This window comes from Lemur catta, chromosome 1 (genome assembly GCF_020740605.2).
Source record: "Lemur catta isolate mLemCat1 chromosome 1, mLemCat1.pri, whole genome shotgun sequence".
NCBI classification, from domain to species: Eukaryota; Metazoa; Chordata; class Mammalia; order Primates; family Lemuridae; genus Lemur; species Lemur catta.
This window is the reverse complement of record NC_059128.1, coordinates 173,388,315-173,407,168: the sequence shown is the minus strand read 5'-3', so window position 1 is coordinate 173,407,168 and position 18,854 is coordinate 173,388,315. Positions and strand designations below refer to the sequence as shown.

General features: G+C 33.7%; 1 protein-coding gene across 2 annotated transcripts in view; it reads right to left on the bottom strand.

Annotated features, from left to right (window-relative positions):
- RASA2 (RAS p21 protein activator 2) overlaps nt 1–18,854 on the bottom strand; it is a 112,436-nt gene that overhangs the window by 67,487 nt on the left and 26,095 nt on the right. For both annotated transcript variants that reach the window (XM_045539357.1, XM_045539358.1), the window contains exons 3-4: nt 17,210–17,313; nt 6,834–6,928 (exon numbers count right to left, since the gene is read on the bottom strand). In XM_045539357.1, coding sequence (XP_045395313.1) covers nt 6,834–6,928; nt 17,210–17,313 — 199 coding nt within the window. The remainder of the gene's footprint in view (nt 1–6,833; nt 6,929–17,209; nt 17,314–18,854) is intronic.

Below are 18,854 nucleotides of genomic sequence, written 5' to 3'. Positions count from 1 at the left end.
AAAAACTAAATGAAAAATCTATCAGATAACTGGAAATTACAAAATAAATCAAATGAAAAACTTAGAACTAAGTAATAAACCAAAATAAAAATGTCTGTAACAGCAGAATAGCCACAGCTGAAAAGAGAATTGGTGAAATGGGATGTCTGTCAGTCAGTAGAAAATATCCATGAAGAAGCATAGAGAGGGAAAGAACACAAGCAATATATGAGACGTAGTGAATTGGCCTATTATTCATGTAACTGAAATCCCAGTAGAGAAGAAAAAGAAAGAACTGGGCAGAAATAAAAGTAGATGGAGTGGTAATTGCCTGGAATTTTCTAAAACCAATGAAAGATATCAAACCACAGATTGAAAAATTCCTAGGAACACAAAAGTATAGTAAATATAAAGAAAGCCACACCTAGGCACAGCACAGTAAAACTGCTGAAAATAGAAGATAAAGAGAAAATCCCAAAAGAGCAACTAGAGAAAATAGACATCACCTGTAAAACAGCAACAATAAGACTCTCTCACAAGGAACTATGTCTGATGACAAACATGCAATGTGATTTGGGCCACAACTGCTTTCTTATTATTCAATCTCCTAAGGAAAGTTCAATAACAGTATACTTTTTATATAACTCAGAAAATATTGGAAAATCAGATATCTTGTACTATATATTGTATACTTTTAATTAAAAATAAACCAAATTGGCTAGTCCAATGGTAGTGGGTTATCAGAACTTATAACAACATTAGTGTCACTAAAATTGGTATACAAACCCCCACTGCTAAATTTGACTGGCTTAAAAAAAACAACAACAAATTCTTGGAAGGTATTATTCTATATGAATTTCATACCATTGATTATGTTAGGCTGATATATGCAAATTACGTTTCTTTGAATTAAGGAGAATTTTGGGGAACTTACAATATTCTGGTACTGTATGAAGGTTTAGTATTTTATATGCTATTTCAATTAATTTTACAAAAAATTCACACAGAAATACCTGTGATTGTTTCAGTTTTATATTTCATATATTCTTGGTACCATATAGAAAATACCACGTAATTTCTGCATATAGTTTGAGAAACTCAGATGAATACTGTGTTTGGGCAAAACACAATGCATGCACTTAAAATCCTCTAAACTTTTTTTGTTCTTATCATAAAACCACTAAATTTTAACTACCATTTCCACATAAAAGAAATCAGTATGTTTCAACTGGTGAAAAATTTTTTTACAGGCATGCTTTGGAGATATTGTAGGTTTGCTTCCAGACTGCTACAACAAACCAAGTATCACAATAAAGCAAGTTACACAAATTTTTTGGTTTCCCTGTGCATATAACTTAAGTTTACACTATACTGTAGTCTATTAAGTGTGTAATAGTATTATGTTTTTAAAAAAACCAATGAACGTGTCCGAATTACAAGTATGAACATAATTAAAAGTATGTTATTGCTAAAAAATGCTGATACAGAGACACAAAGTGAGCATATGCTGTTGGAAAAATGAGGCAGACAAACTTGCTTGATGCAGGGTTGCCACAAACCTTCAATATGTAAAAAATGCAGTATATGCAAAGCACAATAAAACAAGGTATGCTTGTCTATGAGGGGGGGAAAACTCAACTCTGTATTTCTGAGAGATGTTATTATATATAGAAATTACCTTTGTAAATAATTTGAACACAATTACCTGTCAGATGAAAAACAAAATACAGGCTTTATTAGTATCTCTTATATTAATGACAATTCTTTCTGGAGAGATTTTTCTAGCTCATTCCTGTTACTTCACATACAAAAATTTACAAATGGAGTTTTTAAAAATCAACCTGCAACAATGAATTATGCTATTGCATTCATTCTGTCTTAATCAGACATGTTTTTTAAAAACCTGGTATATATATTATTAGCTATAATTGTCGAATTTCTTTTAAAATGACTGTTCAAACAGGTAAGGCAGAGGACATATTTTAAAAAAAAAAAAAAAACCTCTAAAACAATCAATAACTTATGGCATGATCCAGAAATTCAAGACAAGCTTGTTGGTAAAGACTTATTAACTAACTAATTGCGTCAAATAGGCCATGATTGACAGTACATCTGGATTTACTGCTTGGACAAGTTGTGTGAAACAAACACCCTTAATTAATGAGAGCAGCAACTTCTCCATATGGGAGATTTGGTTTTAATTGGTCTTACGTAAAACATGCTTTTTTATCCTAGTGCCTAAGAAAATAAGAAAGGGAAAATACTTAAAGTTTCTTGTCAGTTCCAGGACCTAATTAATAGCAGCATGGCTGCAGATCAGTGAAGCCAAAAGAGGATTTATAGAAGGCACTAGCATAATCCACATTAACTTTACCTATGTGGCAAAGAATATGGAGAAGGAATATCAGATGAAGCAGAATGATAACCAGAACCATACTAGGACCAGAAACTAAGCAAGAGAATGCTTCAAAATGGAAGGAGTGGTCACCAGTATCAAAAGCTGCTAAAAGGTCAAGTAAAAAGAGGACTGAAAAATGTCCACTAGACTTAAAGACACAATGTCATTGGTAACAGGAGCCATTTGTGTTCTTCCTCTGACCCACTGCAGAGTCTGAAAACAGATTAAAGCAAGTTAAGAGAATGGTTCAACCTAGAAAAGAAAACTGCAGAACAGCAAAAGGTAGAATCAAGACAAAAAAAATAAGTTTAAAATGGTAGAAAAATACACTCTGAAATATTACTAATAATATCTTACAGTGTTAGAAATAAAACTGAAAATAATTATTAACATTACTGACAGCAAAAATAAAGCACTGACAGCAACAATAAAGAGCTGTCTCTGGGACACAGTTCAAGGTAAGAGGTTTATAGTTCTTGAAAATTTTTCATCTGTTTTCATACAAAACCCCTCTTATTAATATTATTAAGATCTTTTCTTTTGAGGGGTAAATTACATTTCTGCATGTTACTTCCCTAGAACTTCACAACCAAGGGGACCTGTTATACTGAAGTTCTCATTTCATAGATGAAGATGTTCAGGTAACAATACGTTAGCAACTATTTTGAGTACAAATGCCAATTAGTGGTAGAGCTAGGAAACCAAACATCTCCCGCTCTGAGGTAGAGATGCCAATCATTTCCTCCACCCCAACCCCTTCCTTAGGGAACCTGACTACTCAAAGCCCCAAAATGAACTGCCCTACAATGACTTTTCCTCCAACCATATCAAATTAGACTGCAGTGGACATCTGACCCAAGTTTCGCCAAGTTTTCTAAATTGTGGTAGAAAACTGAGTCAGATCTTGGAGGATAAGAAGGCTGTATGGTCACATAGACTGAAAGACTGGTGTGGTATTTTTGGCTGTCAACAAGAAACTGGAGCATATTTACAGAGAAAAGCAGAGGAAGAGACATGCAGTCTCATCAGACATACAAATAATCATTAAATGGTGTTTCTTTTCATTTTCATTTTCCAAAGTGAATAGTTATTAAAATGAGAGGGAAAGATAGAGAGAAAACATTAACTATTCACTTTGCAAAATGAAAGGGAAAGAAAAAAAACAGTATTTAAACAGTGAGCATTTATACTCACTAAGCACAGTGAGGATGAGTAAGAAGAAATGAATCAGTGGGTCTCAGTGCCTCTTGCAGTATCTACTGTTACACTGAGTGCAGATCTACAGTTTAAAGATACAGTATATATTTTTCATTCACCATGGCCTCAAATGCAAGCCAACCATTTTCTGTGGCAATGAACCAAAACAAATCACCCAATACTTCAGTGTACTTTATGAGAAATTAGAATCTTTTCAAAAATAATTTTTACTTATATGAATTTTATTACCTGTTGTTATAAAAACCTAACCTCCATTTAAAATGCAGCTCCTCTGCAAATGCCCGATAACTTTCTAGCTCACATTGGCCATAGTAAATGAAGTTCCTGTAATTACATTCCAAGCTCCTTACAAACTTACCAATGTGCCCTCCCTTTTTCTTTGTGCTAATTTGTGCAGGCTTCTGTTCCTTATACTTAGATGTTACTGAAGTGATCCTCCAAACCTGTTGAAGCCTTTTTATGACTAATAGTACAGAATAGTGAAAGGTAGTAAAGCACTGTAGTTAGGAGTTTTAGAATCAGACAGATCTCTTTTGGATTCCTGGTTCTACCTCTTAGTAGTTCTGTGACTCTGGAGAAGTCATTTAATCTCTGTCAATCACATTTGCTTTATTGGTAAAATGGAGGTAATACTACCTACCTCATAATGCTATTTTAAAGATTAAATGACATAATGTACTAATGTACTTAGGACTGTGCTTGGTATATCATGTTATAATTACTTTATAATTACTGATGGTATTTATTAGATTGAGTTCCTCCTGAACTCAATCTGTCACATGGTTTTCTCCATTAATTGCTCTTATCTTTCACGATATTTTTGTAAAATTTTATAAAATTTATGGAAGCGAACAAATTTATTGACAAAGTAGGATCTGTATGAACCATGGGCTGCTGTTTTTATGTCTTCTAGACTCCCAAAGTTAATTTAGTATTCCCAGATCAGTTTGGGGGCCAGACAATAATATTCCCAATAGTACCATTATCTTAACATTAACCTGAAAGTGTTATGCATCCCTCCCACCTGCTAAAGTACTCTTCCTTCTAAAATCTATATTACATAGTGAATAAATCTTACTAATTAAGTATCATTTAAGACAAAAGAGCTGTAAAGGTTAGTAACTCCTGGTCATGAAAATAACTCCTAGCAAATTTTAAAATGCCACTATTATATCTAATAGGTAAATGCTGCTTCCAGAATTTTCATGTTTCAGAGATAAGTTTTATGTATATAAACACCATCAAATAAAAGCTTGTGTCTCCATATTAATCTTTAATATCATCTTCAAGAATTATATAAAGAGTATTCTATATAGATTTCTATTTTTTGAGAGCTGGAACCCTTAAATCCTTTAGGAAATTTATACTGGTCATAAGAAGAAGAATGTACTTAATAAAGTAAATCTTTAAATAACCCTCAAATTTTATTTTAGACCAAATTTTTCAAAGCCTTTTCCTATCTTGCTTTTTGTTAAACCTATTAAAAAGAAAAACTAGTACTTTAATCTAAAACGTTCATATCTTCCTTTTAATAAAGGCACTTTAGGGACCACCAGATTGACTGGTGGTAAACAGACAATATTTTATATTTGCATAGCAATTAGTGACTTTTAAAGTTATTTTACTTAATTCTCACAACTGTATAAATCAAACATGGCAACTTTTATTCCCATTTTATAGAAATGAAATTCAAGGTCAGTTAAGCAACCACATATGAAAAAAACTAGAACCTACATTTTTTGACTTCTAATTTAAACCCTTTCCACTTCTTCACATTGCCTCTCACATGAATCATTTACAATACTGTATAACTGAGATCTGAATAATAGTTATGGTCCAATGGAAAGAAAATTATTAAAATGTGATAAAGTAGATAAAACAGGGAAAGTATGAGTTATATTTTGTAGTTAAGGGGTTTCAGTACACAAATATTTAATTTTTGAGAATTTAATCATTTAATCAAAGAGGATGTTTGAGAGGTTATGAGGAAATGGAGATACAGGCACTTTATTTGCAAATTATCTATGGGTGTGGGTACAGCACTTTTTTCTTGTCTTAAACTTCTGTTTGAGTCACAGTGGCAAATTATAACTTCTTTTAGAGAGGAAGAACCTTGCTTGCAATTATGCCCTCGGGAAATGGTTTCACAATCCTTACCATATTTTATAAATAAACAGGGTTACAAAAAAAAGATTCCCTTTGGATAGAAATAACAATTTCTAAGACAGAAAACCTCAGACTTTCCAGAAACAAATAGAAACTTTAGCTACATGGCTAAACATACACATATCTTTACTCATATACAGAATCTGTAAAAGGCCTCTTTATTATTTTGGCAAGAAGAAAAAACAGATTAAAAAAGTAAGGATGGGCCGGGCGTGGTGGCTCACGCCTGTAATCCTAGCACTCTGGGAGGCCGAGGTGGGTGGATTGCTCGAGGTCAGGAGTTCGAGACCAGCCTCAGCAAGAGCGAGACCCCGTCTCTACTAAAAATAGAAAGAAATTAGCTGGCCAACTAAAATATATATATAGAAAAAATTAGCCGGGCATGGTGGAGCATGCCTGTAGTCCCAGCTACTCGGGAGGCTGAGGCAGTAGGATAGCTTAAGCCCAAGAGTTTGAGGTTGCTGTGAGCTAGACTGACACTCACGCTAGCCCGGGCAACAAAGCGAGACTCTGTCTCAAAAAAAAAAAAAAAAAAAAGTAAGGATGATACCCTTTCAGATAAAAAGAGAGGTAAACAACAGGAAGGGTGGGTGTGGGTGCGAAGGCTCTGCACAGTGGGCTCAGGCATGGTTTAAATAAATAACATTTTCCCAAATCTAGTTTATTAGAGAACAAACAGAGTATCCTGATGAGAACAGATGAAATCAGACTTCCGGAGATTCTCCTCAGAGTTAATAAAACATATCTTTTCCCTTAAAACTTTTTACCCTCTAAAAAAATAATAATTTGCTACTGTGACTCAAATAGAAGAACTAAGTCAAGGAAAAAAAGTCCTCCCTAATATCATTTCCTCAACCCCCCCGCCACACACATACATGTGAGTATTCTTGAAATAACATAGCAAAGCCATTTCCCTCCAACTCTACATAACCCAAAGCTCTAAAATATTTGATGCCAGATTTTAAAATAAGGTATAATAGGCTCTACCTACATGAATAGTAATAATTAGTTCATTTTTCACTCCTTTTCTCTGTGTGACAATCTCTTGCATTACTTGAGCCTTGATATTTACCTGAACCTCTGAATTGGAGTCAACAGGTTGTAGTGAAAACCAAGTTTCTTTGCCACTGTGATTACATAAGTCTTCTTTTTTGATGGCTACTTTTCCTACAGAAAATAAGTAAAACAATATAAGAAAACATTTTGTATAATCCTAAAACTCATTAGCACTGTTATGTAATACTTGGTAGAAAACATTTTTAAATAATTTGTACCTATTGACATAAAAATCCATTTTTATAAAGCACTTTTCTATATTCCAAAAAATGAAAAAGTGTCTATTTTCCCTAGGTCATTTTGAATCAGGGAATCAGATTAAAAAATCCATTGTATTTACATGCAACTGTATTTTTAAATACTTATTCAGATTCACATTTTTACCCAGAGCACATTCAGTGTAAAAAGCAACGTACGATGTTAGTGCAAACTGATCTCCCCAATTCTTTTAACACTATGAATAAACCATATGTTGTTAAGAGTTTATAAGTTCCAATTAAGAGAAAAGAAAAAACAATATCATACATCATTAACTAAAGTGAAAATTGACTTGAAAATTATGGGAGATTAGAACAATGTTATTATTAAAAATTTGCTTTTTTGAAAACATTGCAAACATTGATTATTTTGCTCCAATGCATATAAAAATTAAGGCAGTTCTCTAAAGAGTTTCTACCTCTCAGAGGAAGAGAGAGTACAATGAACATAGTAGTATGAGAGGAAGAAACAGGAATGTTTATTATAATAAAGTATTTGCCATGTTGGTACAAAGCACTTCCTTCCTCAATTCAAGTTTTAAGAAGTAGACAGAGTTTTTGCATATGACTGACAATTTATTCCAGGATTCTACACAAAAGCTTCAACAAAGGATATAGACTAACTCAATATAGTAGTAACTTTAACTACTTTAACTTTCTTTAAAGAAAGTAAACTTTCTTTTAGTCAAATAAGAATTTTCATTTTAAGTGTTCTAATTACATTAATACTTCATTTCCTTTCACTTAAGACACATCTTAGTTTTTCAGTTCAACATATGAAAACTTTAAGAAAATCTTAAAGAAATTTTTCTGTCAAGATTCATAAACTTTTGTGTATCAAGTGAAAAAGAAAGGAATGATAGGAAAACAAACATAAAAACTGTGCTTAAAGTTTTATTCTGGAATTAGTCATGATGATTGCACAACTCTGAATATACTATAACCATTGCATCATACGCTTTTTTCATTTTAAAAATATTTTATTTTAGAATAATTTCAAACTTAGAGAAAAGTTACAATAACAGTACATAAAATTTCCATATTCTCTACCCAGATTCCCTAATTGTTGATGTTTTACCATGTTTTTCTAATGTATATGATTCTTTTTCCAAACCACTAAAGAAAAAGTTGTGAACATGATACACACACTTTAAAAGGGTGAATTTGACGGTATATGAATTATATCTAAATAAAGCTGTTATTAAAAAAAATTAACCATATTAAATTTGATAAGCCTATCTTCCCTTTCTTGACTTGGAACTCAAATTATAAAAACAATACATATGCACGTAACTTTAAGGAAAATATTAAAATACATAGCTATATTTTTATTAGAGCGGCAACTGTATTAATACAACTCAAAGGAGGCCTACTGAAAATTTATCAACCATATAACATATATTAATACATAAAGTTTAAAACATATAAAATTTTCAAATTAATTGGCCTTGACAACAAATATGAATCTTTACAACTTTCTTTGAAATATTTTCAATGAAATCTAACGTGAAGATCAAAATTTTGTGTGAATATATGGCCTTTATAGTTCATCAAATCATGTACAAAATGGCACTCGGAAAATAATGTATTTCAGTTCTTTTTTGGTTAAATTTAAGATAAAAATGGTAAAAACAGAAATTTTTCTAGTACTGAATATACAGATTAAATTGCCAAATATAGAAATCAGGCACTGACTGGAACACCCAAATATTCCTTATACTACTGAAAGAGTTTAGGTTAAGACACAAATCTTATAAATCTCTTGATGAGTTTTACCTATGCATGGTATCAAATTCTTGGCAAATCAATATAATGCCAGGAATGGCTTAGGACACAAAATTATGACAAAGTATTCAATACTGTATGCCACAAATAATTATGATTATGATAATTCTATCAAGTAGTTCTAATTACCATGGATTTCACACCAAGTATAACTAAAATGTTAAGGCAATGTGTAACAGAGTTTGATACTTTTTTAAAACAAATAATATACATACATACATACAGAAATAGATCTATACATCCTATAGCTAAAGTTCTTACCTGTGGGAACCATCCCCCTCCCTTTAAGAATCTTTATAACGCTGTATTTTTTATGTCTTCTCCCCAGAAAAAGGCATAGATAATGTCTGGCATATAATTTTAAGAGAGTTTACAGTAAGTCATCGGTAGACTACACAGAAACTCATCAGTAGACTCCTAGTGAAAACCTCTATTTTACAATTTCTGTAATTTTTAGTTTTCTATGTAATGTATGAATCTGCATATAGATGTCCACATTTGCATACATATGAGATATACAAACATCACTAAAGCAAGCTTCAACCTTAAAAAGAGAGTTTTTAAAACAGTTTATTTGGAAGTTTATTGTGTTGATCAATTCATTCCCTCATTCAACAAATAATCACAATGGCACTGTGTTCTATTTTATTTATTTATTTATTTGAGACAGAGTCTCGCTTTGTTGCCCGGGCTAGAGTGAGTGCCGTGGCGTCAGCCTAGCTCACAGCAACCTCAAACTCCTGGGCTTAAGCGATCCTACTGCCTCAGCCTCCCGAGTAGCTGGGACTACAGGCATGCGCCACCATGCCTGGCTAATTTTTTCTATATATATTTTTAGTTGTCCAGATAATTTTTTATTTCTATTTTTAGTAGAGACAGGGTCTCGCTCAGGCTGGTCTCGAACTCCTGACCTCGAGTGATCCACCCGCCTCGGCCTCCCAGAGGGCTAGGATTATAGGTGTGAGCCGGCCTGGCACTGTGTTCTAAATGGTGATCTGATTTTCAGTCTCCCCCAACCAAAGTCTATTTAACAATGCTTCTAAAAACTAGACTAGGAATCTATGTGCCCTATTCATGACTTATAACTCAGATCACTGGAAATGTATCTTCTCTGTCACAGGTGCCTTCCCAAAAGAGAATTCTCTCTCAGCGTCACAGGTAAAAAATTCCAGAAGTAAGCATCTGTTTCCCCCTATTCCATATCATGATACTCGCTGTCACTAAAGAATTGAGAGGGAAACTATTCCCTGACTAGCTGCATAAGTAAGCCACTGTGATTTTATCGGTAACTCTTATTTTTACATTCCTTTTTAAGATGCTGGTTTCTGATATGTAAATATTAGTTGCATGAGGCTAGTTGGCTTGAAGAAGTAGGTAAGGAGGAGTACATGATTCCAAGAAGGCAGAGAAACTGTTATATAAGGATGATAGAGGAAAGCTGGACATGGTGGTGCACACCTGTAGTCACAGCTACCTGGGAGGCTTACGGCTGGAGAATTGTGTGAGCCTAGGAGTTCAATTCTAGCCTGGGCAGCTTAGCAAGACCACACATTAAAAAACAATAACAATAAAATAAAAAAAGAATTAAAAATATTTGAAGTCATTAGATAGGAGGATACCTACAACATGTCCAGCACTTTATTAGGCTATATAATATATGAAAAAGAAGTATACGTCATCAGCTCTAGGAAATAAAACAGGGCAGTGGGAAGGGGAAGAGAGACAGAGAATAAAAGAGAAAAAAAGGTAGGAGGGTGAATGGGAAGGAAGTATGGGGGAAGGAAAAGACAGGGACAGGAAAGAGAGGGACAAATTTTTGGAATATAAGTAAGACCCTCCAAAAACCCCCTCCATAATTCTTATTTGTTATTTTGAGTTTTCATTAAGCTGGCAGGCATTACCTATTAAAGGTAGGCATCCTAATACAGTGGAAAGAGCATTGAATTGAAAGAAAAGGTAGCATTTACTGAACATCTTCCAGGTAGCAAACATTCTTACATATTTTCTTGTTTAATCTTCATAACAATCTTGGAAATACAGGGTATAATCACTATTTGACAGATGAAGAAAGTTGAATATTATTTAAAAACCTGCCCACCAACAAGTGCTGAAGCCAGATTTCAAAACTGAGGTATGCCTATTTATGTTCCTTCCAACACAAACACTAATTTGGCAACCTAGCGTCAATTCTGTTACTTATTAGCTGTGTGATCTTGAGTGAATTACTTGTAGTCTACATGTGGTTTGCCTCCTCTGCATTAGAAATGACTTTTAACTCTTATGATCTTAAAAACCTATTCTGTGCCCCTAATGTTCCCAAAGATTGTTTTAGTTTAGTGTTTACTATTTTAAGCAAAGTTAACTAATTATTTCAATAGTCATGAAATCACCAACTTCAAGGAAAACAACCAGGAACAAATTTGCCAACAAATCATTTAAAGGCATTATTTCATTTTCACACTGGCCTGACAAACTCATAGACAGAAAAAGAAAACATACACACACTAGATGCTGTATTAGTTCCTTAAAATCAGATAAGGAAAGGAAACACAAAAAGAAATGAAGGAACTGTGGGCACAGAAACCACCTTTCTTGGCCTCTAAGTAAAAAAAGTATTCTTAGCTTTGCAATACCATTTTAAAGCAGCATTTTCTTTCCATCAGTAAATACTGTGTTATCTTTGGGACCCATTTTTAGATACAATATATTCTTAGAAATTTCAACCTGTTACAGTTTACTAATTGCCAAAATCCTGATAGTTCTGTTCTTACTTGGGCACTAGTAGAAATGGCTCAAAGAGCCAATAAGAATAGTGACAAGAGCTAATGCCTATGTAAAATGAAATAGAACAAAAGGGCTGAACAAATTCTGATAGATAGCCAACAGCAGCAATTTAGAGCCAATGGTGACACTTAGAATCCTTAGTGTATAGGGTTTAGGTGGATGCATTTTGATCTCTGTGGTAGACTTGCAATAAAACATGCTTCCTGGTATCTATGCCATTGTGCAGTCCCCTTCAGCACTGACTCTGGTGTTGGCTAAATCACTTGCTTTTACCAATGGGACATCAACAAATGTGCTACATTTGTGCAGTAGGGCTTGACCTCTTGGAACCAACCATGAGATCCTGTGGAGAGAGGGAAGTCTAGCTAATAGCTGGCACCAACCATCAGACATATGAGTCAGACCATCCAGCCCCTCATCAATCTCCCAGATAACTGCACATTAGTGACCCCAGGTGAGACAAGCAGAAGAACCACTCAGCTGAGCTCAGCCCAAACTGACAACCCATAGGATCATGAGCAAATATATGGTTACTGTATTAAGCCACTAAATGCTGGAGTCATTTGTTATGCAGCAATAGATAACTGATACAGTCCCTGTGCAGACACCAAAATGTAGTCATAGGCAATTTCAAAACAGTGATTTGACTTAAGAGCTAAATGCAAGCAGAAATTACAATTCAAAGAATTGGAAAAGACACTAGCTATTTTAAACCCAGCCTTAAATTATAGATAAACCAAGTCTAGGAAAGTGATTTGATAAAGGTCACATGGACAGTTAATGAGCCATGACTGGAATTCAGGTCTCCAACATCCTAGTAAAATCCTCTTATCTCTACATGGATCTGAACCAAGGGGAAAGAAAAAAAACCTGACAAAAATCTACTAAGATAGTCACAGATTATTTGTTTGAGCTCTAGATTCCCTTAAAAAATAAAATAATTAGAAAATACATATTAGGAGATAAAATTTTTGTTTTAATTTCAATATTACTAAAATCTTCATTGGAAATGTAAATACACGCTTAAAGTTTTTTTCTTCTCTTTTTCTTTTTAAGAAGACACTATAAATTAAGAAAATATATCACACAGTAAAAGACACCTTAACTTTACAATTTTCTATCTTTTTGTAGCATGATGCTAGTTCTCAAGTTTTTAATTAATCCATAATCCAGTTTTTGCACTAACTGTTCCTAGCATAGAAAGATGCCTAAAATAAACAATTATGCCCTCAACTGATAACAGTTACTACGTCTGGGAAGAGGACTGGGAAAAGGCAGTGGTCAAAAGTAATTTAGTATTATCTATAATGCCATAATTTAAAAAATTTTACAGAAAAAAATGCATATATTACTTAGATAATTAAAAATGAACAAGCCCCTAAAGCTATACTTGACTAATACACATTCTCAGAGCTTAGTTTAAAAGATGGTTCTCTCAACTCTAGCTTAAATTTCATTTCCAGAACATGTTATGTCGCAGTTTAATCTACAATTGGGCAACTCAGAATTATAAAATAATTGAGGGAATTCAATTTCCAATAGCTCACAATTTAAAAAAACAAAAACAACTGTGAGTTAATGACAAAGGAAAACATGTTAAACTACAAAAATGTTAAAAACTTACAAGTAAAAACATCAAGACTATTTTCTGACTGGAAAGGATAACGTACTATGTATACTTTAATAATAATTCTACATGTAAAAGGAAAACAAATTTCCCACTAAAAGGAGAACATTTATCCCTTAATAAGAATAAACTTATTGGCCACAAACAGCGGCTCACGCCTGTAATCCTAGCACTCTGGGAGGCCGAGATGGGAGCATCACTTGAGCTCAGGAGTTTGAGACCAGCCTGAGCAGGAGTGAGACCCATCTCTACTAAAAATAAAAAAAATTAGCCGGGTGTGGTGGCGTACGTCTGTAGTCCCAGCCACTCAGGAGGCTGAGGCCAGAGGATCGCTTGAGCCCAGGAGTTTGAGGTTGTAGTGAGATTGATCATGCCACCGCACTCTAGCCAGGGTGACAGAGTAAGACTCTGTCTCAAAAAAAAAAAAGAAAAAAGAAACTTATTTAAGAAAACAAGTTCTCATAGCAACAATTACGGCTGATACCACTCCATAAAGGACTTAGTTTTACTAAAAATTATCTTATTTCAAATTGATTTTTACTTTAAAAATAAACAAAAAATAAAGGCAGATTTGGAAATCATAATTATAAACCTCAACTAAAGGGCCTTTTCAAGAAATACTATATGAAGGCCATAATATGTATAAAGGGACAATGAAAATTACTAAACATTTCCTTAACAAGATATTATGATGGTCAAAGTTATATACTCTCTCAAGGGTTGCTAGTAACTACCAATAGTCCCTATCCAACCCTTATCCTACTCTACCTCTCTAGTTGTCAACATTTAAAGATCTCCTTGCCTTCTGTAATATTAATCTCTCCCATCTCTCTTCTTGCCTTCCAGATATGCCTTCTCAATCTTTGCTGAAGCCTCTTTTTCCCTGAAACCATCCTTATCTGCTGCCAGGTAATTTCATCCATTCCAGCACAGGCTTCAGGTAGCACTTAATGCTAATAACTCTCAAATCTATGTCTCCAGTTCTTTTTTTCTCTAAGCTTCAGATCTGTATTTCCAACTGTCAACCAAAATGTCCATTAAGATGTTCCCCAGGTAATAAAAGTTTAATTTTCTTCAAATCAGTCATCCTCTCCCTTTCTAACCCCTCCTCTCAAAACTGAATGCTTCTCACTGTGTTCCTTATCTCAGTTAATGACAGCCACAGAAAAAACAAGACCATTTTTAACTCTCCCTCTTCTGATACTCCCTCTATCCCCTTGGTCCCTAAATTCTATTTGAAACCTCTGAAGTACATTCTCTTAGCGGCATTTCCACTGCCACTTCCGTATTGATCTCATTTCATAACAGTCTCTTTTTCCAATACTGTGCCTCTGATTTCTCCCTATTCTAAATCACCAACTTCCCATTGCCTACAACAGTAACTTCCAAACTACAAACTCAATGCATACAGATTACATATATAAAGTATAATATACAATATGTGCATGTACGCATATATATACACACACACACACAGTTATATATAGTTACATATATTCTCAAAAGGTTCAAAACCAATGTCTCCAAATTCCTTAGCTTTTGGAATTTGGAATGGTTTCTAGGGTTCATCACAGCTTGGTTTCAATTTATACTCCCAGCTTCACCTTCCATCACCCTCCTCCTAAGTAATTTATATACTCCAGGAGACACACTACAAATATAAGATTCACTTTTCTCCTCTGCTTCTGCCAATCCCTAACATCTTGAAATTGTTCTTCCTTTTCATACCCTGGTAGTCTCTATTAATCCCCTACCAAACAAAATTAGGTGTTCTCCCTTCAATGCCCCATGTACTTTGCTCATACATCCAGCATAAACCCTAATATACTATATTAGTATGAGACTACAAGTTTACCTCTCTGATAGCACGGGAGCAACCTGAGTCTTACTCATCTTAAAATCTTAAAAGTCTCATCGTTTTTATGTCTCATGGAAGTGTGTGGTAAATGTTTAATTGAACTGAAGATGAAGCCTGAGGGGTGATCCATAATTAAGGGCTTGCTAGAAACAGAAGAGTCTGCATATAAGTAAAGATGTAGTCGGAAGGAGAAAGACATCTAAAAATATATAACACTGTTAAAATATGTATTACTTGACTTCCAACAAGTTGAATAAGCAATCTAGAGAGTCAAATGTGACACAGAGGCAGATGATAAAAACTAAGAAACTGACTTTTGTGAGAGAGACATATTTTGTATATATATGGTTGAAAAAAGTTAACATATCTAACAAATAAGAATGTTTTAGAATAAATAAAAGTTAGTAACTCCAACCAAAAGAAAAATGGGCAAAGTAACTCCAAAGAAAAATGAACAATTCACAGAAGAAAAATGCAAAGATCAACAAACATGAAAAATTCCTCAAATTTCCTCAAAATCAGAAAAAGACGAGTTAAAATAACATTATTTTTTGCCTATCATATTGGTAAATTTTTTTTCAATGATAATATCCAAGAATGGCCAGGGTGTGGTGAAATGGCTATGCCCATGCCATCCTTGGGGAAATGAAAATTAGTACAATATTTCTGGGGGCCAATGTAGAAATACATAGAGGAAATCATAAAAATATTCATACCCTTTGACCCAATTTTCACTTCCAGGAACTTATCCTAAGGAAAAAGAGACATGCAAAAATTTATGCAAAAGGATATTTGTTCACAGTAACACCATTTGGAATATCAAAAATTTGGAAACATAAATATTCACCAACAAGGGAATGATTAAAATAATACATTTTTATATAAAGGATATTATATAAAAAATATTTTTGAAAAATATTAGTGACGTGGGGAAAGGATCATTAGATGATATTAAGTGAAAAAGGGAAAAAAGCTGAATATAATGTATAAATGCATGAAATAAAAAATGAGCAGAAATATACCAAATTATTAACTGTAGTTATTCCTGTACAGAGTTATTACCAGTCACTAAGAACACGTAATAGTTTTATAATTAAGAAGAATATATTGTTTGAAAAGGTGATTTGATTTGCTTTAAAATGATGGTAGCAAACTCCAAAAAAGTTTTTTAGAAAAATGTGGAAGCCAGATTACAGATACTTAAAAAGAAATAAGTAGTAAGCAGAGTATGGATATAGACCATTTGTTAAAGAGTTCAATAGCAAAAGCAGAGAAACATTAGAAGTTAGTTAAGAGGACAAAGTCAAATAAAGCTTAATTTTTAAGCTGTAGGATACTTGATAATGTTTCAAACCAGAAAGGAGATGGAGATGATGAAACTCAAGACACTAGAAAAAGAGAGGACAATGTAAATTAGACTTCTGCCTATTATTAAAATACAAGGATAGTGTTACAAAGACCATGAATGTGACAAATAGGTGGCCAGTCAGCTTTGGTCTAGTCCATGCCCACAGACTGCACCCCACTATCAGACAATTATTTAAGAAATATATTTATTGATCACCAGTATGGATAGAAAGAAAACTATAACTAGATTAAAGTGAATTATTACCTCCATTAGAAAAACCTCAAAAACAGATGTTCTTTGGAGGGATCAATACTGCAACCTTTGTATAAAATCATTATTTGAATCACTCAAATACTTATCCAACATTTACTAAATGTAAGGCACTCTTTGAGACAAAGTCTCTGCCCTCATAAATATCAGATTTAACTAGAGAATCTAGATATTAAACAAAGAACTAATGAACAAGCATACTGAGTACTATGGAATGGGAACCATCAGGTAGTATGGAAACATATGACACAGTGACTAGGGAATCAGTAAAGGCCTCCCTAAGGAAGTGTCATCTAAACTGAACATACAAATTAAAAATCAAATTCACAAATGAACATGAAGTCTATATAAAGGATTAGAAATGTAGGGCATATATTATTCCTCAGTTTTTCAACACTTTATACTTAAAGAATGAATAGAAATACCAATGTTGTGATTAAAGATAATTGTAAATAGTACGTACCTATGCGAAGGTCTCTTTGTAAAACATTCTTATCATAAACATAGAAAGACAAATACTGGAAAGTTCTTGGAATCTCAAAGTAAAATTCTTCACTGAAAAATGGGCTAAAGAGAAAAGGGGGGAAGCTCATTACTTCAAATAGTATCAAATAATTTAATAATAATTGGCTGATATCACTATTAATAATAATAGCATTACTACTCAATATCACTTGCAATAAAGTTGATGAAATTGTAAACTAAAATACCATGGAAAAGAACTTCAAAAGCTCCAAATTATTCTCAATGCTAAGTTTCAACTATGTTCTAGGCAAACCAAGCTGAACTCTGAGAAAACCTATGTTGCCAGGAAGAGTTCTAAACAAAGCTTTACAGGAGTCCCATAGACAGAAGATACAGTAATTGCCTGGGATCACACTCACCTAAAGTGGACCTAAATGAGACCTGAGGGCAAAGTCATTCACACCATCACTGTCTTAAAAATATATAAAGCTACATTAACCAAAATAACACATTAATATCTAAAATGGGTAATGTTATATAAAATGTTACTTTAAAAATATATTTTCAAAATTAAAACAAGCTATTTTAAAAATCAACTTTATTGGCGGAGCAGCAAAAATAAATAAATCAACTTTACTGAGGTATAAATTACATACAATACAATACAACTTAAACTATAGAGGTTGATGACTTTTGATAAATTTATAAATCTGTGTAGCCTCCACCTCAATCAAAATATAGAAAACTGCTATCTCCCTAGAAAGGTACTTTATGCCCCTCTGCAGTTACCCCACCGTACCTGCCGCAGGCAACCAGTGAACTGCTTTCTATCATTATGTATCTGTCCAAGAATTTCACATAAATGGAATCATAAGTACTCTTAAGTCTGGCTTTTTTCACTCAGCTTAATGCCTGTGAGATTTTTTTCCACATTCTTGTGTATACAGTAGAGTACATTTGTTTTAATTGGTGAGTATTCTATTGTATGCCGCAATCCATACTCCCAGTGATATCATTTGACTTGTTTTCAGTTTAGGCTCTTAAAGTCGCTATAAACGTTTACACAAGGCTTTTTACGGCCATATGCTTTCAATTCTTTTGGGTAACTGAGAGTGAAATTGTTGAGTTAAAGGTGAGCATTTAATTTACAAGAAACTGTCAAACTGTTTTCCAAAGTGGTCTGTACCATTTTACAGTTCCAGTAGCAATAACGCCAGTTGTTCACATTTTCGTACTGACAGTGTTTTTAATTTTAGCTATTCTAGGGAATGTGACATGATAAATTTATACACCTATGTAATCTCTACCCTAATCAAGATATAAAATATTTCTACCTCCCCCAAAATTCCCTGGTGACCCTCTGCAGTTACCCCCACCATACTTGCACAGGCAACCAGTGATTTGATTTCTATCATTGCAGATTATGTTCCAGAATCTATAGTGACAAAAATGGTTTTTCGGGTTTTGTTTTTTTGAGACAGAGTCTCACTCTGTTGCCTGGGCTAGAGTACAGTGGCAACATCACAGCTCACTGTAACCTCAAACTCCTGGGCTCAAGTGATCCTCCTGCCTCAGCCTCCTGAGTAGCAGGGACTACAGGCATGTGCCACCATGCCTGGCTAAATTTTCTATTTTTTGTAGAG